Here is a 27,316-nt window from a genome sequence, read left to right on the forward strand (position 1 = left end):
TCTCCACACGTAGTCATCGGGTCTTACCCGGACATAATCTCCACACGTAGTCATCGGGTCTTACCCGGACATAATCTCCACACGTAGTCATCAGGTCTTACCCGGACATAATCTCCAAGTTTCATGTACATTTAATCGCATGTTACAACACTCACATTAGCCATTCGGCTTTACCACATATTCTTATCTCATACATATTTCACATTCGCCATTCGGCTTTATTACATATGCATATCTCATATATATTTCACATTAGCCATTCGGCTTTACCACATATACATATCTCATACATATTTCACATTCGCCATTCTACTTTACCACATCTACATATCACACATATATTTCACATTAGCCATTCTACTTTACCACATATACATATCTTATATATATTTCACATTAGCCATTCGGCTTTACCACATATACATATCACACGATATTTCACATTAGCCATTCGGCTTTACCACATATACATATCACACGATATTTCACATTAGCCATTCTACTTTACCACATATACATATCACACATATATTTCACATTAGCCATTCTACTTTACCACATATACATATCTTATATATATTTCACATTAGCCATTCGGCTTTACCACATACACATATCACACATATATATATTTATCTTGTACATCAATTTCAGCCATAGCTTATAAGCAACTCAAATAGTTTGATCAATGTTTACAACAAATTCACATATTCACCACAAGCTGTTTTCCTGAGCAATAGTCACTAAATTATTTATAACTGGAGGTACAAAACTCAAAATCAATTGCCGTTAATTTTCCCTGAATATAGACTCATATATCTTCCATCCATAAAATTTTCAGAATTTTAGGTTTGGCCAATCAATACCAGATTTTTCTTAAAGTTTCCCCTGTTTCACTGTTTGACTAATCTGATCACTCTTCACTACGAATCACATTTTTCATTGTACAGAATTCATAATGTGTTCTATTTGATTTCATTTGAAACTAGACTCATTAAGGAGTCTAAGCATACAAATCTTATCTTATAACCATTTTGTACAAATTATAATGATTTTCCAAAAACAGAACAGGGATTTCGAGTCATTCGACAATCGTCCCATACAACTTTAGATATCTCTTTATAGGAAATTTCTTTGCTTCCACGGTCTCTTATATAAGAAATTAGGCCAACTAAGCTTTGATTACATATTTTATTCAGCCTATAATTCAACACCAACAATTTATAGTGATTTTCTAAAATCACATTACTGCTGCTGTCCAAGCAAATTATTACAATTTGCTCTTAAATTTCCAAGTCCAAACACTTATGAACTTACCATTTGAGTTTAAGACATATCATGGCCACATCATAACTTATTAAATCCACTCATTATGTCCTATTATGATTGAATTTACTCAACATTTAATCGCTTAAAACTTACCTCAGAAGTGGTTGACGATTAGATGTCCACGGCTATTCGTTTACTTTCTCTTTTCCCCTATCCGACTTTGATCCTCTTTGCTCTTAAGCTTAAGTAAAACAATAGATTTGCTTAAGTACTTAACTAATATTATTCACTTAACAATCACATTTGGCAATCACATATCATTTAATCTTTGATTGACCAATTTAACACATACCAAAATCCAATCATACATCTAACCTTTATCTCAATACCAAACCAAGTTATAAGATCATACATTATACTAAGCATATCATTAAACATACCTATTCAATTTAGCTAATTTCATAGCCGATTAATCACCTTACCCCACATTACTCAATGCCGAATATTAACCCAACCTCACAAGCATAATCACCATGAAACTTACCTTAATACACATTTTATCCCATTGCCAAATATATATATATATATATATCATCAAACAAATCAACTAGTTTAGCATTCAAATTCTTCTAACCATTCCTCAATCATTTACTCAATGAAAAACAATCCAAGCACATCAAAGCATAGTCGAATGTATCATTCTTCTTAAATTCAAAAATAAATGCATGGGCTAACTTCAAAATCTATTTAACAACTCAACTTAATAAACACATATTCGGCTAGGAAGAAAGATTGATAATTTAACAACCTTAGCTTAACATATAATTTGTTGTGACACATCTTTAAGCATTCTTTTATTCCATCAACTCAAAACACATTCATCTCTCTCAACAACTAAACTCATATTCGGCAATCGCCTCCAATATAGTGACCGATTCTTCTCAACTAGCACCTAGTGTACACACATGATCATTTGTTTGATTCAAGCACCTATCCACCAAAAATTCATCCAAATCAACAAGAACAACAACCACATTCTTTGTTATCTACCATGACCGAAACCCATATTCATTCACCAAATATAAAAAATTTATCATCAATTTGACATATAAGGACATAACCAAATGTTTCTTGCAACACAAACTCAAAAATTAACACATGGGTCATGTTATGAGCACCAAAACAAACTCAACTTCACAAAAATTCCAAAAGAATCACTTGATATCATACCTTAATTCCCCCCACACAAGATGGCCGAATGCCTTAGGTGTGCTTTCTTCCATTTCTTGGTTAATTTCGACTTGAGAGAGGTAGGAGGAGAAGATGAACATTTTTTTTTTCTTTTCTTTTGTTTTCTTTCTTCCATTCACGGCAATGGAGGGGGCAACCACACACATTTTTTTTGTCATCATTTGCCTTCCCATTATTATTTTATCATTTCTAACATAAACCATTAACAAAACATGTTTTATGACATGTTTTGCCCATCACCCTTTGTCATGGCCGCCACTAGTAATTAAATGGGGAAAATTGACATGCAAGTCCACCCTTTGATTACATGCACTAATAGATCCTTATAGATTAACCTATCACATTTCAAAAGTGTCACACATAAGTCCTATTGACTAAATTCACATGCAATTTACTAAATCGAAGCTTAAAGCTTCCACACATTCATAATCACAAATTTTAGACAATAAATATCATATTCAAATAATTTAGTGACTCGGTTTAGCAGTCTCGAAACCGCTTTCCGACTAGGGTCACTTTAGGGCTGTCACACATACAATTGCTTATCTCGCAAAGTCTGTAGCACTATTCTCAGATGTTCAGCATGCTCAGATTCATCACATGAATAAATCAGTCTGTCATCAATGAATACGACAAAAAATCAATCTAAATACGGTCTGAAAATTCTGTTCATCAAATCCATAAAGATAGCATGTGCATTAGTTAATTCGAAAGGCATAACTAGAAACTCATAGTGTTCGTACCTCATTTTGAATGCAGTTTTCAGAATGTTTGAATCTTTTACTCGCAACTGATAATAGCCAGATCTCAAATCTATCTTCAAAAACACAATCGATCCTTTCAATTGATCAAACAAATAATCAATTCAAGGCAGAGGATACTTATTCTTGATAGTCACTTTGTTCAACTGACGATAACTATGCACTTTCTCATTGTACCGTCTTTCTTTTTCACAAATAGAACAGGAGCACCCGAAGGTGAGAAACTCGATCTCACAAACCTTCTATCGTCAACTCTAGCAACTGAGACTTTAATTCTTTTAACTCGGTCGGAGCCATTCTATACGGAGCTATCGAAATCAGAGTAGTTCCCGGTACTAACTCAATGCCAAATTCAACTTCTTGAATTGGAGGTAATCCCAGAAGTTCTTCAAGAAACACATAAGGGAATTCACAGACAACAGGCAGTGATTCAATTTTCCTTTCTGACACTTTCGAATCAATCACATAGGCAAAGTAAGCTTCACAACCTTTTCTCACAATACTCAAAGCTTTCATTGAAGATATCATAGCAAGCAATCCATTCAAATCACTAGATTCAATTCGAACTATTTCATCATTCTTACATCTCAAATCAATAGTTTTTCATTTACAATTCACAATAGCATCATGCAACGTTAACCAATCCATACCTAGAATTATCTCAAACTCATCGAAAGGTAATAACATCATATCAGTCGAAAAACAAATGTCTCAAAACATTAACGGGCATTTCTTGTAGACTTTATCAACCATAACACATCTGCCTAGGGTTTTCGATACTTTAATTACGAATTCATTAGGCTCTACAGGCAAAGTCTTACTACTCACTAAATTCATGCATATATAAGAATGCGTTGATCCAAGATCTATCAAAGCAATCACAGAAGTATCATAAAGTGTCAAATTACCCGTAATCACATCTGGAGACAAAGCTTCCTCACGAGCTCAAATGGCATAGGCTCTGGCAGGTGCACGAGCCTCGAATCTAACAGTAGTGTCTTTTTTCCCCCTCTGACTGCCACTCACATATCCTGTATTTCTGGGAGGTCTACCACGAGATGCATTGCCACTTGGCCTTGGATTTTGCACAATTTCTTGCTCTACAGATTCGGGCAATCACAGATGTAATGGTCTAATGATCCACATTTGAAACAAGCCCGATCATACAGTCTACAATTTCCTGGATGTCTTTTACCACAATGTTTGCACTCAGGGCGATCAGATCTGGCATTTCCAATACTAGCAACAGATGTAGCTGGAGCTCTAAAGCTTGAATGTGATCTATCACGATCTCTACTTGAATATCCCACATTAGGCTTTGAACGGCTAAAATCATCTCGAAACTTTTTTGACGCAAATTGAAATGATTTACTCACGGATCTCTTTCTCACGTCTCTAGCTTCAAAATTGGTTTTCTTTTCTCTTTCCCGAGCTCTTCATCTTTACATGCCTGTTCAACAAGCACAACAAATTCTTTTTTTTTCTAAAATTCTGATTAACAAATGAATATCTTCATTTAAACCATCTTCAAATCTTTTACATATTATTGCCTCAGTAGAAACATATTCTCCAGCATATTGACTCAGTCTTACAAATTCTCGCTCGTATTCTGTAACAGATATATGACCTTGTTTCAATTCAAAAAACTCTTTACATTTCTGATCTATGAATCTCTGACTAATGTATGTCTTCAGGAATTCAATTCGGAAGAAATCCCAGGTGACTCGCTCACTTGGAACCACAGATATCAAAGTTTTCCACCAGTGATACGCCATATCTCTCAGAAGTGAAACAACACATTTTATGCATTCATCTAGAGTTAGAGACAATTCATCAAATAATCTTATCGTATTCTCTAACCAGAACTCGACTCTTTCACCGTCATCATTCATAGTAGCACGGAATTTTTTGGCCCCATATTTTCTAATCTTATCAACTGGAGGCTTATTCAACTGATTCAAATTAACTTGTAACATAGTAGGGACTTGTGGAGGATTAGCCGGGGTTCGGGGTTGTTGAACAGCCGGATTAGTTCTAATGTATTCGGTGAACCAATCATTCATCATTTGATAGACGGCTTGTCTAGCCTCTCTATCATGGCTACTCGTAGTCGGTCTACAGTCGGAGGGCGCTGTCCCTTGTGCGAGAGTAGGCGTATTACTCTTGACATCGTCAGCTACGGCTCATTCGAGATCCATTTACTATATAAAAACACATTTTCATTGTGAGGATTTATCACACTATCGCAATTCATAAATATGGCATGTATAGCTAGACTCTCATACTCTACATTAGTCTTAGAATCAACTAAATCGTAGCTTTGATGCCAACCAAATGTAACACTCCTAACCCATATCCGTCGCCGGACTAGGGTTAAAGGTATTACCGAACGAAATAGAATATTTTACGAACAATTCAATACATCATCCAAAAACATAGTCAAACATTATTATAGAGTTCCTTATATAGGTCATCGAGACCTTAAACATGCATTAGAAAGGGGTCGGGACTAAACCGAGCTCATACAAAATTTTTTAAAACTTAAACAACTTTTCAAAGTTTCACAGGTCACATGCCCGTGTGAACAGGTTGTGTGCCTTACATGGCTTTAGACACGCCTGTGTGTCTAGGCCATGTCAAAACAGGGCTTACATACTGACTTCTCCACATGGCCACATGACACGCCCGTGTGCCAGTCCGTGTGAAAATTAGGGAGGCTACTGACTTGGGTCACATGGCCAGTCACACGCCCGTGTGTCTAGCCTGTGGTCGAAACTGACTTGGTCACAAGGCCTAGCATACGTCTGTGTGTGCAACTGTGTGATCTAGCCAGGCTCATTTTGAAATCGCACTAGGGCAACACGGCTGAGACACACGCCCATGTCTCTGCCCGTGTGGTAAAAAATAGGCCATTTACAAGGCCAATTTGCCACCCATTAAGGGTCTTCCCTACAATCATCAAGACTACAACATTTTATGCCAAATTTTCAACCATTTCTCAACCAAAACATATACCATTCATGCCATAACATTATCAACCAATTTCATGCTTGAAACACATACCAAATCATATCATTCCATAAGCCAAATACACACCAAAACATATGATTTATAACCATAATATCCATCATTCAATCTCATGCCATAATCTTACCTTTTCTCTAGATAAGCACATTTCAAAAACATACCAATTTGACCAATTTCTTTGGCCATTCATGAACATATCAAACATACCAATATTGCATCACATATCATATACCAAAATCAAACCATAAGTTCAACCATAATTAAGCCATATCACATGGCTAAATATACACTTCACAAAACATATTCAACTACCTCTAACCTATACATGCCATACTTCAATATATACAATTTCAAAAGGTACCGAAATATAGTTTGATAGTGTGGTGACAATCCTCGATGATCCCTAAGCTCTCGGTAGCTACGATATTTATAAAACAAAGCAAACACACACAAAGTAAGCTTTCAAAAGCTTAGTAGGTCATATACAAATAAACTTATCATTTAAATCATATAATCATCATCAATTTGCATATAATTCATAGCCAAATACTATCACATACCTCAATGTTCATATACATTTCATATATTCCAAATTCTTTAGCACATATAACATATTTTCTCATATCATCAATTGATCACTAAAGTACATATACTTACCTTTTTACATCAAATATGATACTCATTCCAGACGTACCTGAATCAGACACATGTTCACATCATAATTCATTTTCTCGGAATTCCCATTGAGTCATTCGGAATCATAAGGATATGCAGATAGCTCAGAAAGCTCGTACAATGCCAACATCCTAGACGTGGTCTTACATGTAATCAAATATCGATGACAGTATCGATGACAGTATCCCAGACAGGGTCTTACACGAAATCAAATACGATGCCAACGTCTTAGACGTGGTCTTACATGTAAATCATAAGTCGATGCCAACGTCCCAAATGTGGTCTTACATGATAACACATATTGGATAGTATGTCATGACATATGTATCCTAACTATTCCTAAGGTTTGTACGAGGCTTTTTGAATGTCAGAAATTTATCGATACGTTCTCTGATATCTCATTCTCAACACAATTATTCATTCAACATTGTTAAAAATCATATAATCAATAATAATTCAAATCAAAATACAATTATTTGTTTATCAACTTACCTCGTACGGATTTGGATAGACGGAATCGGCTACTCGACGATTTTCGACTTTCTCCTATCTAATTCCATTTTCTTTTGTTTTTAATCTATATAAATTCAAATTTAACCTTTGTATTCACCAAATCATTCAAATCAATCCGCAATCACACATTTTGGGTATTTTACAAATTAGCCCTCATATTTTCAAAATTTGACACTTTAGTCCCTAACTCACAAAATCACAAAATACTTAAAATTTCCTTCCAACCATGCTTAGTCAAATCTTTATGGTGTTCATACAAGTCCACATATTTCATTTAGTTCACATTTTAGTCCCTCAATTTCTCATTTTAAAAAATTAGCCCAAATTACTCAAATTCATCAAAATTTAAAGACAAAACACGTTAACCCAAAACATATCTTCTATTTATCAATAACTAACGTCACAAAACTTATAATTTCATCAATGGCATAACTCAAAATCATTAACAAAATTATAAATTGAGACATGGGCTTAGTAAAACACAAAGCAACAATCACAAAACATAGAAATTATCAAAAATCAATAAAAAACACATACCTATTTAGTCAAAACAGGTGCCGAAACCCTAGCTCAATCTTTTTCTTCTTATTTCTTTGATATTTTCGGCCAACAATATGAACATAGCACTAATCTATGTTTTTCTTTTATTTAATATAACTTAAATCACCAAATACCAGTTTTGCCCTTAATATAATAAACAATAAACTTATAATGGATGTCCAACAATGTCCATTTAAAATATCAATGGTCTAATAACATAATAAGGACCTCTCATTTACAAAGACATATCAAATAGGGATTTTAACAATTAGAAGGCCACTTTTACATTTAACACGATTAGGTCCTTTTATCAAATTGAGCACACAAATGATTAAATTTTCATATGAAACTTTCACACATGCTAATTCACATATCATAAGCACGTAAAATATTATTTAAATAGTTTTCAGACTCAAATTTATGGTTCTGAAACCACTATTTCAACTAGGGTCTAAACTGGACTGTTACAGCCTTAATAACATCAGGAGCTGAGGCTTCCTCTCTGACACGTATAGCATAAGTTCTCACCGGGGCTCGAGCCTCTGGTTTTACAGTAGAATCCTTTGCAACAATTCGACTACCGCTAGCACTTTCAGGATGTTGTGGAGGTCTACCTGGGTAGATGGGAGTACTCGATTTCGGGACTAGCGAGACCTCTCATCAACTCGTTCCGAGTAGTCCCTAAGAAAGTGGTCAAGAGAACCACACCCATAGCATGCTCCACTCCTCGTCTGACACTCTCCAAAGTGGAATTTATTGCAACTGTTACACCTCGGCTTTTGATCTCCCACACTTCCCACACTTGTTGACATAGGAGAAGAAGACTTTGGATTGTGACGCTTAGAGCTTCTTACTCTACTCAAATATCACACCGATGCAGTGGAGCGTTTCTGATGACTTCTCGATTTCTTTGTGGGGAACAAGTGCGGCTTATTACTGGATCTCTTACTTGAAACTCGAGCTTCTTTCTTTGCTTGCATTCTTTCGTTATTTAGCTCTTCAACTTTCTTGGCTCGATCAACTAATGCAACTAATTCCCTTATCTCAAGGATCCAAATTAAAAGCTTAATTTCCTCATTCAGACCTTCTTCGAAGCACTTGCACATTTCTGCCTCCGTTTGGACCCACTTCTTTGCATACTGACTTAGTCTTATGAATTCTCTTTCGTATTCTGACACGGTTCTATTTCCTTGTTTAAGTTCCAGGAGCTCCTTTCGCTTCTGACCTAAAAATCTTTGACTAATAAACTTCTTCTTAAATTCTACTTGAAAGAATTCCCACGTAATACTCTCCCTCGGTGTCACCGAAGATATAGTCTTCCACCAGCGATATACACTGTCCTTTAATAAAGATACCGTGCAATTCAGGCATTTTGTGGGGGTACAAGACAACTCTTCAAGAACTCGCGTGGTATTTTCAAACCAAAACTCAGCACATTCTGGATCATCATCAATCGTGGCCCTAAACTCTTCAGCCCCGTATTTCCTAAGTTTATCCATTAGGGCCTTACCAATTCTCACGAGTGCCATACCTTGTGGAACTTCTTCTTCAAATCGAGCAGGGGGCAGAGGAGGCCGTGGTATATTGGGGTGGTTTCTTAGGCAATCACCAAACCACTCATCTATCATCTTGAAAAAGGCGGCTTACTCCTCTTCCCGTCCCTCAGACATAGCCTTCTACCACTACCAAAAGTAACTTGCTGTACGAAAGCTGGAGCATGGCTCTCAGCTGCCTCGGACTCATCTCGAGCTTGATTGGAAGACATTGCTATATACAAATACAATTGAAATGGTTAGGATATGTCATACTATCAAAACTTGTATAATGGCATGTATAGCTACACTCGATACATGCTACGTTAGTCCAAGAATCAACTAAATTGTAGCTCTGATACCACTAAATATAACACCCCTTACCCATACCCGAGACTGGGATAGGATACAAGGTATTACCGAACACATACACAGTCATTCATGCAAAAAGTCAGGCTATTATTTTTTTTAAATAACTTCATTCATACATACACAAACTGTCCTTAATGTAGGCCTACAAGGCCCAAAACAACCATCAAAAAAGGATCGAGACTAAATTAGGAACTTTTAGAAAAGTTTGGGAAATTTTCCTAATACAGAGCCACACGCCTGTGTGAAACAGGGGACACGCCCATGTGCTCTCTACACGCCCGTGTCCTCCGGCCGTGTAACTATCTGACTATGACATCAGCATCAATTTAGTGTCACATGGCCGTATCACACGACCCTGTGGCTAGACTGCATGGTCAATTAAAATTAAGTGAAATTTTCATAAAAATGTGCGGACTTCACACAGCCAGAGTACAGGCCCATGTGGGTAGGCCATGTCCCTCACACGGTCAAGACACATGCCCGTGTCTTAGGCTGTGTGTTTACTACTGAGCATACTGACCTACAAAATTAGTATGCAGGGGACACACGGCCATTCAACACGTCCGTGAGGTATCTAGACACATACCCGTGTGTCTGCCCGTGCGGACCATTTAAAGGTTGTTTTCCAAGCCATTGGTCACCCTTTTACATCCATATACACTCATATACTTCATGGACACTTAACATGGTATATAATTAAACTTAAACATCCTTGACATGATTCATACATGTAAACCTTATTACGCTTGTTCAAGTTACACTTCTTGTATTGGGGTTATCATTAGCACATTCCACATTTTATACTTAGGCCATGATGTAACCACATACCATTTTATGCCATAGCCATTCTCAAGTTATTGGGTCTCATTTTACACATCCATTCATGCTAGGCTATGCAATCACATCACAAGAAACATTTAAACCTAAACATGTATATTTAGTAGGGTTACTACCCATATAAATATGAGCCACATCTCATGGCCGTATACAAAATGAATTAGCATATCTTCACAAGCCATTTCTTTGGCTGACCAAATGACACATATAAAACAACGATCAAAAATCCTATACATGCAATTATATCAAAATGAATGTTTATTTATATCAAAATGAGACTTGTTAATAGTGTGATCAAGGCTCCCACTGTCTTTCAGGCTCCACGAGTCCACAAACTCTATAAAATTGGGAAAGTGAAATGGGGTAAGCATTGACACGCTTAGTAAGTCCATATAACAGGAAAGTAAACTTACCGGTTACTTTAACATACAACCACATTAACTACGCAATCCATCAAGTATAGAATATTTTCCCTAACACATTAACTCAATCATCAAGATTAGACACATAGTAATACATAATAATAAACAATTAGTATATGAACTCATCATAACAAAATCTCAATTCCACTTTTCATACTAATCCCGTTGAATTTCTCAAAATCTCGATGGATATTCTTTAGTAAACTTATGGCGTACTAAATCATTTATCATCAATTCATATTAGTGACCTTTTCAACGAGCGCTGTAACATCCCGAATTAGGGCCTAGTTAGAACAGTGGTTTCGAGACCACAAATTCGAGATAGAAATAATCATTTTTTATGTTGTGAGGTCCATGATATATATGCATCCTTGTGTGAAAATATCGATGAGAAATTTTACCGATAAAGTGTCCAATTGAGTTATTATGACTAAATTGCAATAAGTGAAAAACATGTGTTCTAGGTGATTTAAGGGCTTAATTGTATGAGATTTGAAATTGGAAGTCTTTATTTGGCAATTAGACCATTATATGCCATTATGGACAAAAATGGAGATAGGAGGGATAAAATATCAAAGTTATAATGGAAGGGCATGTTGGTCTATTGGTTAATAGAAGAATTAAAAAGGAAAAATAGTCGAAATTTGTGTCCATCTTTATCGTCCTTGGCCGAATTTCACAGAAAGCCATAACTAGAGTTTCTTTCATCTTTCAAGCTCAAAGTAAGTGCATTCTAGCCTCGTTTTTAATGTTCTTTATATTATTGAAATCCTCAGAGCTCGATTTAGCTATTTCTACCTTTAATTTGAGCTAAGGTTCATGTTCAAAAAATACCCATGAATGACATGCTTGTGCTTTGGTGTCTAATGGAAGAATATGAAGGTTTAAGGTGTGCTAAACAACTTTTACTAGGTGGTTTTTGGTGAAATTTATAAAAAGGACCTAATTTTAAAAGTTGTAGAAACTATGTGTAAATGTGTGATTAAATGAAAAATGCGGGTTGGTATAAGAGGGAAAATGATTCGTGCTAGGCTTGAATAATGAGAAAAATGGGTACTTTTCATTTTACGAGCCTAGGGGCAATTTTGTAATTTTGTAAAATTTTAGGGGAAAATTGTAATTTTTCCATATCGTGATTAAATGAATAATGCGTGTATTAAATAAGCTAAATGTGCTATTACATATTAAAAGGGACGAGGGAAAGACCTTGACCAAGGAAAAGGCAAGGTTGTGGACTAAATCACAAATTTTCCATATTTTTGCACCAAGGTAAGTTGTGTGTAAGTAATTCAACAACTCCAATATTATGTATTTAATATTTGACATTATATGATACATGTATGTATGCTTTAATAAAATTGACTTGTGATGATCCAATGGAAGTTTAGTGATAGCCCCGTGTCTCAGAAGCCCAGGTTACTCAAAGGAATACTTAGGACTTGGATGTAGTGACACTGTGCTAAATGTGACTGTGTAAGACCATGTCGGGGACATGGCATCAGCGATGATATATGTGCCTGTGTAAGACCATGTCTGGGACATGGGATCGACGATGATATGTATGCCTGTTTAAGACATGCCTAGGACATGGCATCAGGGATGATATATGTGCTAGTGTAAGACCATGTCTGGGACATGGCATTGGTGATGATATATGTGCCTGTGGAAGACCATGTCTGGGACATGGCATCAACGATGATATGTGTTCCTGTGTAAGACCATGTCTGGGACATGTCATCGGTGATAATATGTGTGCCAGTGTATGACCATGTTTGGGACATGGCATTGGCGATGATATGTGGATTTATGTAAGACCATGTTAGGGACATGGCATTGGTGCTTTAATTGGTGTATGACAATCCCGAGCATCCTTTAGTATTCGGTGGTTCAACGGGCCATTCAAGATGTTGGGTTAAGAAATGGAGTGATATGAGTAAGAGTGTACGGTATAGGTATGTACTTAAACCTCATGAGTATTGAACTCGATTCATGATGGGAAATTTAGAATGGGTAGAAATGAGTAAGATAAGTTTGATGTTTAATGACATTTAATGTCAATTTTGACTACGTTCATGTGTGTAGTATGATTTTGTGGTGATAATTGATAATATGTTTAATCCATGAATATCTTGACTTATGTTGTTATTTATTTACATGCAACTTACTAAGCCCTATGCTTTCCCTTCTCTCCTTTCCCTTTTTTTTTTAGAATCGTTAAGCTAGCTTAGGGATCGTGGATGTTGGAGCTTGAGTCACACTATCAACAAATCTTTTGGGGTATAATTAGTTTACTACGTTTGAGTATGGCATGTATAGGGGACCTAGTATTTTATTATATGTGTCATATTTGTTAGCCAAAGTGATGGCTCCTTTTGGTATATTATTACATTTTGTATATGGCCATGAAATATGACTCATATTGATTATTGGGTTGAAATCTCTAAATATTGTTACATGCATGAGCTGTGTTATTACTTTTGTGGTGTGTGCCAAATGGCTGATAAAATGTGGAATTTATGTTTGATGGATAAATGATGCCAATTGGTATGGTCACTATATTAATAAAGGTAAAGAAATGTATTGAATGAACTTAACAAGTCAAAGAGTCCCAATTAGATAAACTTGATATGAATTTATCATGCATGAGTTAAAGCTAGGGATGCCTAAGTAGGCCTTTTATGCCATGTTAACCACCATTGGCATATCAGTGAGTGTTGAGGTTGTTAAGGGTGACGAGAGGGCTTGGAAAATAGTCGTAAAGTTGTTCACACGAGTGGACACATGGGCATGTGTCTAGGCCGTGTTTGACACACGATCAGCTCCATGGGCGTGTAGTCCAGCCATGTGTCCCTTGCACCCTAGTTTTACAAGTCAGTATGCATGGTAGTAAACACACGGGCAGAGACACAGCCGTGTGGAGGACACGGCCGTAAGACATGTGTGTGTGCCCAGGCCGTCTGAAGTTTGGACCTTAAATGCGAAAATTAAATTTGCCACATCGCCTAGCACATGGGTGTGCGACTTGGCCGTGTGATATTAAATTCATGCTGACGTTATATGTAACACCCCAAACCCAGCCCAGACGTTATGGCCGAATCTGACGTGCCACATTGGAGTTGAAAACCCACGTTCCGTTTTAGTGTTTTAAAAACCATATATTTTGTTGAGTTAACAAGGTGTATGGAAGTCGGGCACCGGTAGGTATCCGAGATAGAGGAGGTGAGCCATGAAGGTCGCTAAGTACCAAGCTCTTTGATTGGATCCAATCCTAGACATGCCCACAACCATAGCCACACTTTGTTATATCGAGTTTAAATTTGTTTAAGTGAACGACTTTGATAAATCGATTAATTGTGGTGTGGAACTCTTTTGAAAACAATTATCGTTTTGAAAACACGTCTTAAGTCTAGCCCATTTGAATAATTATCAACCAGGTTTGAAGTTATTAAAATTAAAATAATCCGAAAAGAAATAAAAGGAAAGTTAAAATGGCCTTATTACAACCCAAAATAAATAGTAATTAAAGGAAACTAATGAAAACCAACTCTTATTTAAAAGTCCAAAGACAATCACCGTGGCTACTCAATCCCCTCCTACCCAAGTCCCCACATCAAGGCTCACCGCAAGGTTAAGGAAAGGGGTGAGTTTGGAAACTCATGTGCAACAAGCCCTTTCAGAGCCCAAAACAATAATGACCTATTGGGTCTAAGCCCAAAACCAATCTCAAACATGTCTTGGGCCATAGCCCTGTTCATATTTCATAATTCATAACATCGGGCAAGCCTTTTCATATTTCATATTATCGGGCGAAGCCTTTCTCAGAACAGTGCGGCCTAAAGGCCCATTTTTACGTCACATGTAATGTCAATGAAAGAATGCAACCCATTTGGGGAGGCTACTCAACCCACCATCCGCTACTCTCCACCGTACCAACCAACACACCATGTGGGATTAACTCGACCCACCCCGCCATAACTCTCCACCGGCAAGATAGCTACTTTATCATATAACCGGAGGCCTAGCCTCTTTTAATAATCGGGCAAAGCCCTTTTTTAATAATCAGGGCATAAGCCTTTTAATAACTGGGGCATAAGCCCTTTTAATAACTGGGGCATAAGCCCTTTTAATAACTGGGGCATAAGCCCTTTTAATAACTGGGGCATAAGCCCTTTTGCACTTCCTCCATCCATATAAAAACCCACCCAATGAATTTATGAACATCTCGTGTGCATATCATACATATCATGTGCATATCATACATGTCATGTGCATATCATACATATCATGTTTATCAAAATCCCTTGCATTAAGTTCATATATAAACCCTAGGGGTATAATGGTCATTTTTACCTAGGGGCAAAAGGTCATTTTCATATTATAAGGGTAATCTTGTAATTTTACAAAAATTAGGGTTTCCATGTTCATTAACTGTTACAACCAATTCATGGGTGCAAACAAGTGATTCGGCCCATTTTAGCGAAATCGAGTTATTGGGCCAAAAACCCTAATGGGCCCTACTCACCGATTCATCATCTAGGCCCATTTAGCCTATATCCATAACAAGATAATAGCTTTTAACATGCAATTTAACGATTTCCATTTCCTACCAAATTTACCCAAATGGGCCCGAAAGCCTATTGGGCCCTAATTCACCCCTCGAGGCCCAACTTACCGTGAACGCCAAAACACGTCCCGACCGCTTCCATTATTCCCGATCATCATCTCATCGATTCTAACTAACTAGTGAGCGTTAACACAAGTCCTCGAAATGCCGTAATTTCAAAGATTTCGCTTTTCGCATTTATCGCTTTAAGCTATGAAAAGGGTTCGTTACACACCTGTTTGGCGATATTCCTTGATGAGATCTCCTACACAATTTCTCCTATAATCCATCGTTAATAATCAGCTTCCCATAATTGAACCAAACCCCAAATCATCTAATACTAATACTTACACATTCGGCCACCATCCAAAATGGCCTTAGGAATCTTACCTTTGTCGCGATTGATAACTAGGTCTAGCCACTCCGGTGATCGAAGCTACTCCAAGTCGACACTACACCTTGCTGCTCCTTCAATAAATAAACCAAAAATATTAAAATAAGACCCCATAAGGCCTACACCCACATTCGGGCACCTCCCTAAACTAGAGGGGTTTTGGCTTTTGGCCATAGTTACACTAGGAATTGTTTAGAGTTTCAGCACTTACCACAGTCTTCCTCCTCTTGAATCCGGATGCCTAAAAGGTAAAGGAATTGAACGCCAACTATTGAAAAGGAAAGAAAAGGTTGCTGGTCACAAAGAATCGGCACCCACCTATCTTCACTGATTTCGGCTTTTTGCGGTATTTCAAGTAGAGATTAAAGAAAGAAATAATAAATGAGTAGAGGAAAGTAATAGGCTGGATTTTGAAAAGAAAAGGGAGAAAAGATGAGAGGAAGGATGGTAGATTCGCTAGGGAAGAAAAAGAAGAGAAAACTAAAACAAAGGAGAAAGCAGCACGCCTAAGACCCTAATGCCGAAATTACTAACCTAATACCCTTCTGCCGATTTCCCTCTCTAACCCCTTCCAAGCGGCTAAGCTCTATCCTTCTCTCAAATCCTAAAATCTCTCCCTTATCCTCCTTAATCCATGCGTTTGACTTGATCCAACTCTCCTCTTACGTAATCCACTTAGGTTCCAACACTTACCCTTCCCGCACATAAAAATAAATACTCTTATTTGCCAACACAGGGAATCGATCCCAGGTCTTCCCTTATGCTCCACACGCCACCTTTTAGGAGCTTAGTGGCGCCCTTGCCACTCTACAAAAGCTCTTTTTGTGATACACTTTACCCACAACTTAATATAAGGGCACCTAGCCAGAACCCCTAACTCCTAAGTCCAAAATTTAAAAATTCAACCGGGTTTTGGCTAACTCATAAGCCTTCCATAAGCCCATTTACACACCCAAATTATGAATTCCATAATCACATACCAAATTTTAGAAAATTACTTAAAATATCAGGAATCGCAAAAAACCCGAAAATCAGGATGTTACAACTCTACCCTCCTTAAAGAAATTTCGGCCTCGAAATTTACCTAATCCAAACAGTTGAGGGTACTGCTGACGCATTGCCTCTTCGGTCTCCCAAGTAGCTTTTTCCTTGCCCTGGTTCCTCCAAAGTACCTTCACCAACGGGACTGACCTCCTTCTCAACACCTTGACATCATGATCAAGTATTTGTACAGGTTCCTCTTCAAAGGTCAAATCCGATCGTACCTCAACTTCTACAACTGGCACGATATGAGTTGGGTCAGAACGATATCGCCTTAGCATGGACACATGGAAGACATCGTGAATGCGATCCAGTTCTGGAGGTAACTCCAGCTGATAAGCCACTGGCCTTATCTGCTTAGTGATTCGGTAAGGCCCAATAAACCGTGGGCTCAACTTACCCTTCTTACCAAATCTCAAAATCTTCTTCCAATGCGAAACTTTCAAAAAGACCATGTCCCCTACCGCATATTCAATATCCTTACGCTTCAGATCAGCATAAGACTTTTGTCGATCTGCCGCCTCTTTTAGCCTCTCCCTGATCACCCTAATCTTGTCTTCAGTATCAGCTACCAGCTCTGGTCCAAGTATTCTCCTTTCCCCCAATTCTGCCCAACAAGTAGGCGAATGACACCTTCGCCCATATAGTGCCTCATATGGAGCCATCTGAATACTTGCTTGGAAACTGTTGTTATACGCGAACTCCGCCAAAGGCAAATGGTCCTCCCAGCTGCCTCTAAACTCAATAGCACAGCCCCTCAACATATCCTCTAAAATCTGAATAACCCTCTCCGACTGCCCATCCAACTGAGGGTGAAAAGCCGTACTGAAATCCAATCGCGTTCCCAATGCCTCATGCAACTTCTGCCAAAACCGAGATGTAAATCTTGGGTCTCGGTCTGAAATTATCGATACTGGCACACTATGCAACCGTACTATTTCCGCCACATACAATCTGGCCAACTTCTGAAGTGAGTAATCGGTTCGGACAGGTATGAAATGAGCAGATTTCGTGAGTCTATCCACAATCACCCAAACCGAATCCTTCTTAGAAGGTGTCAACGGAAACCCACTCACAAAGTCCATAGTTACCCTTTCTCACTTCCAAAGTGGTATCTTTACCAGTTGTAACAATCCCGAAGGTAGTTGATGCTCGGCCTTCACTTGTTGACATGTCAAACATCTCCCTACAAATTCGGTCACTTCTCGCTTAAGCCCAGGCCACCAATATTACTCTCGCAAGTCACGATACAACTTACTCCCTCCTGGATGCATAGCACAAGGTCCATTATGTGCCTCTTTCAAAATCATCAATCTCAAGTCGGAGTCTTTAGGCATACAAATTCTTCCTCAAAAATAAAGAACTCCCTCACTATTTAACCCAAAGTCAGGATTCTCCCCCTTCTCAACTTGCTGAAATCGAGAAACCAACGACTCGTCCTCCAACTGTTGCTTCTTAATCTGTTTTACCCAAGTAGGTCTTACTTGCAACTCCGCCAATAAACTTCCGTCGTCATACAAACTTAGACGAGCAAACATCGCCTTTAATTCCGCCACAGCCTTTCGACTTAGCGCATCAGCCACGACATTCGCCTTACCTGGATGATACTCGATCGAACAGTCATAGTCCTTTAACAACTCTATCCACCTTCGCTGCCTAAGATTCAGCTCCTTTTGAGTCAGCAAGTACTTAAGACTCTTGTGATCCGTATAGATGATGCATTTCTCTCCATACAGGTAATGGCTCCATATCTTAAGTGCAAAGATTACATTGCCAATTCCAAGTCATGCGTAGGGTAGTTCACCTCATGCGCTTAAGGCGTCGTGAAACATAGCGACCACTTTACCCTCTTGCATCAACACGCAGCCCAAACCTACATGTGACGCATCGCTGTACACAGTGAAATCCTTACTAGACTCTGGCTAAATCAAAACTGGCGCTTCCGTCAAAACCTTCTTCAACTTCTCAAAAGCCTCTTGCTGCTTATTTGTCCAAACAAAAGGTGCTCCCTTCCTTATAAGTTTCGTTAACGGTGCTGCCAACATAGAAAATCCTTCCACGAATCTCAGATAATAACCTGCCAACCCCAGAAAACTTCGAATCTCTGTTACCGACTTTAGTGGCTTCCATTCTAAAATTGCTTCAATCTTTCGAGGGTCCACCTTGATCCCCTCAGCAGACACAACATGCCCTAAGAAGGTAACTTCCTTCAGCCAAAACTCGCACTTACTAAACTTTGCATAAAGTTGCTTCTCCCTTAACACTTGCAGCACTACACGAAGATGCTCATCATGCTTCTCTTCTGTCTCCGAATACACCAAGATATCGTCAATAAAAATGACTACGAACCGATCCAAGTATGGTCAGTAATACGATTCATCAAATCCATGAATCTTTGCCGGTGCATTAGTCAACCCAAAAGGCATTACGAAACTCGTAATGACCATATCGAGTCTGAACGCCGTCTTATAAATATCCCCCTCTTTAACTCTTAATTGATGATATCCCGACTGAAGGTCAATCTTAGAAAACACCGAGGCTCCTTTTAATTGGTCGAATAGATCATCGATTCTTGGTAACGGATACTTGTTCTTGATAGTCAGTTTATTCAACTGCCGATAGTCAATACACATTCGTATAGTCCCATCTTTCTTCTTCTGAACAAGATGCATTTGCTCCCCACGGGGAAACACTTGGTCTTATAAACCCTCTATCCAACAGCTCTTGAATCTGAGCTTTCAATTCTACCAACCCCTTTGGTGCCATCCTATAAGGTGCAATAGACACAGGAGCTGTTCCAGGTAGTAAGTCGATTCCAAACTCGACTTCTCTGCTCGGGGGTAATCCAGGAAGTTCATCTGGGAATACATCCTGAAATTCCTTAATAGTCCTAACCAAATCTACCGTTATCTCCTCAAGTCCCGTTTGACTTATAAGGGCCAAGTACGCCTCATAACCTTTTTGAATCAACTTCTCGGCTCTTAAAGCCGAAACAACATTGGACAAATAGTCCCTTCGTTCCCCTATGACCATTATCTCCTCATCTTCGGCAGTTCTTAGTACCATCCTTTTTGCAGCACAATCCAATGTCACCTTGTGCTTAGTTAACCAGTTCATTCCCAAGATAAGATCAAAATCCCAAAATGGCAGCTCCATCAAATCTCCTTCAAAGATTTTATCTTGTGTCACTAACGGTACTGCCCTAAAAATTTTATCTACCTTAACCGAATGTCCCAATGGACTTATCACTGATACCCCACTCACAGTCTTCTCAGGAAGCACATCCAAAGCCCCAGATACATCACAAGCAACATACGAGTGGGTGGAACCCACATCAATCAAAGCAGTGTAAGGCATGCTATGGATGAAGAACGTACCCATTATAACATCAGAAGAGTCACCTTCCTCACGACGTCGTGCAGCATAAACCAATGCCGGTTGTCGAGCTTCAGCATGTCCAGCACCTCTGCCAGGTGCCCCACATCCTCGTCCATTACCATTGCCACCTCTACCTTGCCCACGACCCCTCTGTGGTGGTGGTCCTCCTTGCCGTGGTTAGACATCCCTTTGCTTCGCCGCTAGCTCCTGAGCTATCCTCCAAGGACACTCTCCGAACTTATGCTCCTTAGACCCACATCGAAAACATGCTCCAGTTCATTTCCAGCACTCCCCCATATGCACCTACCACAGTCCCTGCAAGCCTGCGGTCTATAAGTATTCTTCGAACCGCTCGAATCGGTTCCTTCATCCTTGCTCTTTTAACATTTCGATTCATAGCACTTGAGGGTCTAAAATCCCTCTTGAATCTGGGTCGATCCTTCTCACGATTCTGTCGCTCAGTCAGCTTCACCTCCTCGGCTATTTTTGCCTTTTCTACCAATGCAGCAAAACTACGCTCCCTCTGTGGAGCTATTAATATCCTAAGCTCGTCGCGGAGACCATCCTCAAATCGGACACTGCGCTCATATTCAGTTGCCACTATGCCACTAGCATATCGACTCAGCCTAAAAAATTCTGCCTCATACTCTGCTACAGTCTTATCACCTTGAGTCAGATTCAAGAATTCCTTTCAATGAGCAGCCATATAGCTTGCTCCAACATACCTCCCTTTAAAAGCCGTTTTGAACAATTCCCAGGTTACTTGCTCAATTGGGGTACTCTCCCTTACGGTGATCCACCAACGGTATGCCTCGTCCCGTAGCAGCGACACAGCTCCTTTCAACTTTTTCTCCACTGAGCAGTCTAGATCGTCCATGATCCATTCTGTTGCCTCTAGCCAATATTCTGCCACATTTGGGGCTACTCCAGATACACCCCTAAATACTTCTGCTCCATTGGCTCGGAGTCGCTCCGATATAGACCCCCTATTCACCGTCCCAGTAATAGCTCCAGCCACTCTTTCTAAAACCCTTAACATGGCTTGGGCTAAAGCGTCATCCCATGACCCGATCATAAGACCAGTCTCCATTGCTTGTGGCACAAATGGCTCCTCAGCTGGCCTATGCCACGAGAATGAAGATTCACTTGCACCCTTCCGCGACCACGTCCATGGCCTCGTCCACAAGCTCCTCTTGTACTCATATCAAATTTTCATTTACGAGTTTTATGAAATTAGTATAACGTTCCACCGTTTATTAATAAAATGTCTTATGGAGATATAGCAGTTCAAGGATTGTTTTCAGTATCATCGTAGCCTAGCTACGCCTCATTCCTACTGTTTACTGACTCTACCTAGCTAAAGTATCATAGTAGGGTCTCAATACTATTCATAATATCATATCATATATCATAAAGAAAATATACTTACAGACTTGGTGCTGGGGATTCAGTGCGCCACTTCTTTCTTCAATCCAAAACTTGAAAAACCATGTTTTTAATCACCAAAAATAGAAATTTAAAAACTTTGATTTGAAAACTCCCTTTATTTTAAACTCTTGATTTAAAACAGAAAAACTTGTACCTTTTTAAAATATATTGCCCGCAAAACATCTAAAAAAAAACCATTTTCAAAAATACCCTTTTTAGGCCTAAGTTTTCGAAAATATTTTTGGACCCGATCCACAGCCGAGTTGTTGCAACTTGGCTCTGATACCACTAAATGTAACACCCCAAACCCAGCCCAGACGTTATGGCCGAATCTGACGTGCCACATTGGAGTTGAAAACCCACGTTCCGTTTTAGTGTTTTAAAAACTATATATTTTGTTGAGTTAACAAGGTGTACGGAAGCTGGGCACTAGGTAGGTATCCGAGATAGAGGAGGTGAGCCATGAAGGCTGCTTAAGTACCAAGCTCTTTGGTTGGATCCAATCCTAGACATGCCCACAACCATAGCCACACTTTGTTATATCGAGTTTAAATTTGTTTAAGTGAACGACTTTGATAAATTGATTAATCGTGGTGTTGAACTCTTTTGAAAACAAGTATCGTTTTGAAAACACGTCCTAAGTCTAGCCCATTTGAATAATTATCAACCAGGTTTGAAGTTATTAAAATTAAAATAATCCCGAAAAGAAATAAAAGGAAAGTTAAAATGGCCTTATTACAACCCAAAAATAAATAGTAATTAAAGGGAAACTAATGAAAACCAACTCTTATTTAAAAGTCCAAAGACAATCACCGTGGCTACTCTGTATCCCCTCTGGCCCAAGTCCCTACATCAAGGCTCACCTGCAAGGTTAAGGAAAGGGGGTGAGTTTAGAAACTCAGTGTGCAACAAGCCCCTTTCAGAGCTCAAAACAATAACAGCCTGTTAGGTCTAAGCCCAAAACCAATCTCAAACATGTACTGGGCCATAGCCCTGTTCATATTTCATAATTCATAACACTGGGCGAAGCCTTTTCATATTTCATATTCTTGGGCGAAGCCTTTCTCAGAATGCATGCGGCCCAAAGGCCCATTTTTATGTCACATGTAATGTCAATGAAAGAATGCAACCCATTTGGGGAGGCTACTCAACCCACCATCCGCTACTCTCCACCCATACCAACCAACACACCATGTGGGGATTAACTCGACCCACCCCGCCATAACTCTCCTTTGGCATAGATAGCTTTATCATATAACTGGAGGCCTAGCCTCTTTTAATAATCAGGGCAAAGCCCTTTTTAATAACCGAGGCATAAGCCCTTTAATAAGCGGGGCATAAGCCCTTTTAATAAGCAGGGCATAAGCCCTTTTGCACTTCCTCCATCCATATAAAAACCCACCCAATGCATTTATGAACATCTCGTGTGCATATCATACATATCATGTGCATATCATACATGTCATGTGTATATCATACATATCATGTTTATCAAAATCCCTTGCATTAAGTTCATATATAAACCCTAGGGGTATAATGGTCATTTTTACCTTGGGGCAAAACGATCATTTTCATATTATAAGGGTAATCTTGTAATTTTACAAAAAATTAGGGTTTCCATGTTCATTAACGGTTACAACCAATTCATGGGGTGCAAACAGTGATTCTGGCCCATTTTTAGCGAAATCGAGTTATTGGGCCAAAAACCCCTAATAGGCCCTACTTAGCCGATTCTGTCATCTAGACCCATTTAGCCTATATCCATAACAAGATAATAGCTTTAACATGCAATTTAACAGATTTCCATTTCCTACCAAATTTACCCAAATGGGCCCGAAAGCCTATTGGGCCCTAATTCAGCCCCTCGAGGCCCAACTTACCGTGAATGCCAAAAACATGTCCTGACCGTTTCCATTATTCCCAATCATCATCTCATCGATTCTAACTAACTAGTGAGCGTTCGCTTGCTCACAAGTCCTCGAAATGCCAGAATTTCGGCATTTCAGCTTTTCGGCATTTATCGCTTTAAGCCATGAAAAGGGTTCGTTACACACCTGTTTGGCGATATTCCTCGACGAGATCTCCTACACGATTTCTCCTATAATCCATCGTTAATAATCATGTGACAGCCCAAAATAGACCCTAGCCGGAATGTGGTTTCGGGACCACAAAACCGAGGCATAACAATAATTTAAAATTTATTTCGATGCCTATAATATGTGAGTATTCATGTATGACATTTTTTGATGATTGATTTAGTGTTATAAAGGTGAATTTCACTAGAAAGGACTTGTGTGAGAAAATTTAGAATTGAGATAGGCAAATGTGGAAGTGGCCTATTGATGCACACTAGGAAATGTTGTCCTTGCATGTCAAATTCCCCAAATTTGACTATAGTGGCCGACCATGGTGATGAATATGGGCAAAGAAAACATGTTTCAAACATGTTTTGCTAGTGGTGCATGTTAGAAATAATAAAATAAGAGTATGAAAAAAAAAGGAAAAAAAAAGTGTTCATCTTTCACCATTGCTCTTGGCGAATGTCCTAAGGAAAGAAAAGAAAATTTTGCTCATCCATTTTCACTTCTTGGCGAAAATACTAAGGAAAAAGGGGAGGATTTTTGCTTCATGCTTGGTTTGGAAGAGATCTAGAAGGAGATTTGGCTAAGTTTGCATCAAGATTAAGGTATGTATGAGGTTGTGTTAGGGTTTCATGCATGTCTTGGTTGCTAACTTGATGTGCATGTTAGCCATGGCTCAAATCTTTGTTATGCCATGGAAAAGGGTATTTGGCCAAAGTTGTTATGGTGTTAATGCCATTGCATGCTAAATATCAAGCTTGATAATGATTCATGTGATGGTAGATTGAGGGTTCTTAGATTTTCTTTTAGCATTTTGAATGAGATACTAAGTTCTTTGTTTAACCATGACCAAATTGAAGCGGTATGGTGTTGTGGTATTCGCCATGTTGTATCCATAAATATGATTCATGCATGTTGCATGGTGAGTAAGATTTAAGCTTTGGATATGTGTGTATATTTGGATATAAGCCACTTGAGAATTGACCATTGCACCTACATGAATATATGTTTGCACATGATGAATTGGTATGACATGTATACTATTTTGAGGTGTCTATTTGCTTGTGATGTTGTTTGGTTATGAAATAAATGAGAGATGTGTATAGAACTACAATATGTAATCGTTAATTAGGAAAATGTATGCTGTTTTTTTGTGTAGTATAAAGTGTAAAATTTGCCTCCACATAGACATGCATATTCGCCAAAGGAAGTAGATTGGTGTGCATGTATTCGGTTAGAGGCAACCATATTGAAGCCTTATCTTGGCTTAGATTGTTGACCAAATGGGTAATAAGTGAGGATGGTTGCGAATATACAAATATACATATGCATGTGTAATTGAACTATAAATGTATAGCAAGATGATTAAACTAGTTTATTTATCTATTAAGCCGAGAAGTTAAAGAAGGAGAAACAAGCAAGGGCAAAGCCAAGGACATCGAGTAGCCGGTCGAAACCGTTATACTCAACACAAGGTAAGTCCTTAAGCACTTGTTGTGAGAACTCCTTGGATAGATATTTTTGAGTGATTCTCCTATTTATTATTATGATTATATGTACAAATTGAATTTAGTAAATTGCTTTACCATGATGAATTGACATAAGGCACAATGTGTGCAAAGACCATATGGCACTATGTGTGCGATTTACTATGGCACTATGTGTGCGATTTACTATGGCACTATGTGTGCGATTCACTATGGCACTATGTGTGCGATTCACTATGGCACTATGTGTGCGATTTACTATGGCACTATGTGTGCGATTCACTATGGCACTATGTGTGCGATTTACTATGGCACTATGTGTGCGATTTGCTATAGCACTATGTGTGCGATTTGCTATAGTCACATTCGGTTGTGGAAATAAATTGTGCATGAACGAGGTAAGTGATTGAGTTACTAACTAAATATCGAAATTGGGATTGTACGGTGTACGCATAAAATTATCTAGTGCATTGTTGTTCCAACTTGAGGAAACAGTTCAAATCGATTGGGCTGACTTGTCGTTTGATTTGGTTGAAGGATTGGGCATGAGATCGAACCAAAAATTTTAGAAATTGCAGTATAGTTTGATATGGCTGGAAACATCTATTTTGTATTATTTGATTATTCACTTATGATTGTTATTGTTGATGGTAGAGTAGTGCTTACGACTTACTGAGTTATGTACTCATTTGGTGTGCTTATTTGTTGTTTATTTAGGTTCTTGATCCATTTTGCGTGCTCGGGACTGTCATCGAAGTCATCACACCGTCTAGCGACTTTTTGGTATCTTCTTCTTAGATGGTTTAAGAAAACATTTCGGCATGTATAGGCTATTACGTTTTGTTTGAACTCGGTATGTAAAATATTGCATAGCCATGCGAAAATGGCTTATGAATGTTTTGAGCATAATGTTATAATTATTTGGTATGTATATGCTCATTAAGAGGCATGGAAGTGTTTGGCAATGACCAGCCATTAGAATGGGTCATCATGCTTATATTTTGGACCATATATGAAAAAGGGTGGTTGAATCATAGAGACTATGTGTTAGAGAAAGTCTATCCTAGAACATGATGCTGGCAGCAACAGTGACGTGGATGTGAAAAATCACTAAAAATAGTAGGAATAGAATTAAATAGTGAATAAATTATGTAAATGAACCTTGATGAGTCTATTTTCATATGGAGGAAACGAAACGGTTATATGAGTTGTATGTTGAGAGATATTTGGGTTTTAGTGGAACGGGGCCAGAACGGTTTCTGGATTCCCTGCTCGGACTTTGAAAATTCATTATAAATTAACCAGAAATAATTAGGAGTCATACCATATATGTATGAATTCCTCTTTGAGTCTAGTTTCTATAGAAACAAACGATACCAGTATTGAAGTCCTGCACAGGGAGTTATTTGAGTTGTAACGCGTGAAGGTCAGTGTAGTCGGCCCCTGTAACACGGGTGACTTTAACTAATAAACTGTACCAATTGGCCCAACCAAAATTCTAGAAAAAATCTGTAGACGGAAATGTGAGTCTAGTTTCAGAAAAATTTACGAAACTGATTTTCGAGTTCTAAAACTCAAGTTATGATTTTTGAAGCGACTAGTACACAGATTGGCAGCTTGTCTGGAACTTTTCAATAAGTGGTTTGAAGTCATTAACACCTCGTGTTCGACTCGTGACGGTCTCGGTTCGGGTGTTACAATTTTA

General features: G+C 38.5%; 1 protein-coding gene across 1 annotated transcript; it reads right to left on the reverse strand.

Annotated features, from left to right (window-relative positions):
- Positions 1-8,480: 8,480 nt before the first annotated feature.
- LOC128291591 (uncharacterized) lies at positions 8,481-9,664 on the reverse strand. Its single transcript, XM_053026771.1, has 3 exons — positions 9,568-9,664; positions 8,986-9,474; positions 8,481-8,650 (listed from the first exon to the last, which is right to left on the reverse strand). The coding sequence occupies exons 1-3, from the start codon at positions 9,662-9,664 to the stop codon at positions 8,481-8,483; spliced, it is 756 nt and encodes a 251-aa protein (XP_052882731.1).
- Positions 9,665-27,316: the final 17,652 nt, after the last annotated feature.

Source organism: Gossypium arboreum, chromosome 4 (assembly GCF_025698485.1).
Source record: "Gossypium arboreum isolate Shixiya-1 chromosome 4, ASM2569848v2, whole genome shotgun sequence".
In the NCBI taxonomy this organism is placed as follows: Eukaryota; Viridiplantae; Streptophyta; class Magnoliopsida; order Malvales; family Malvaceae; genus Gossypium; species Gossypium arboreum.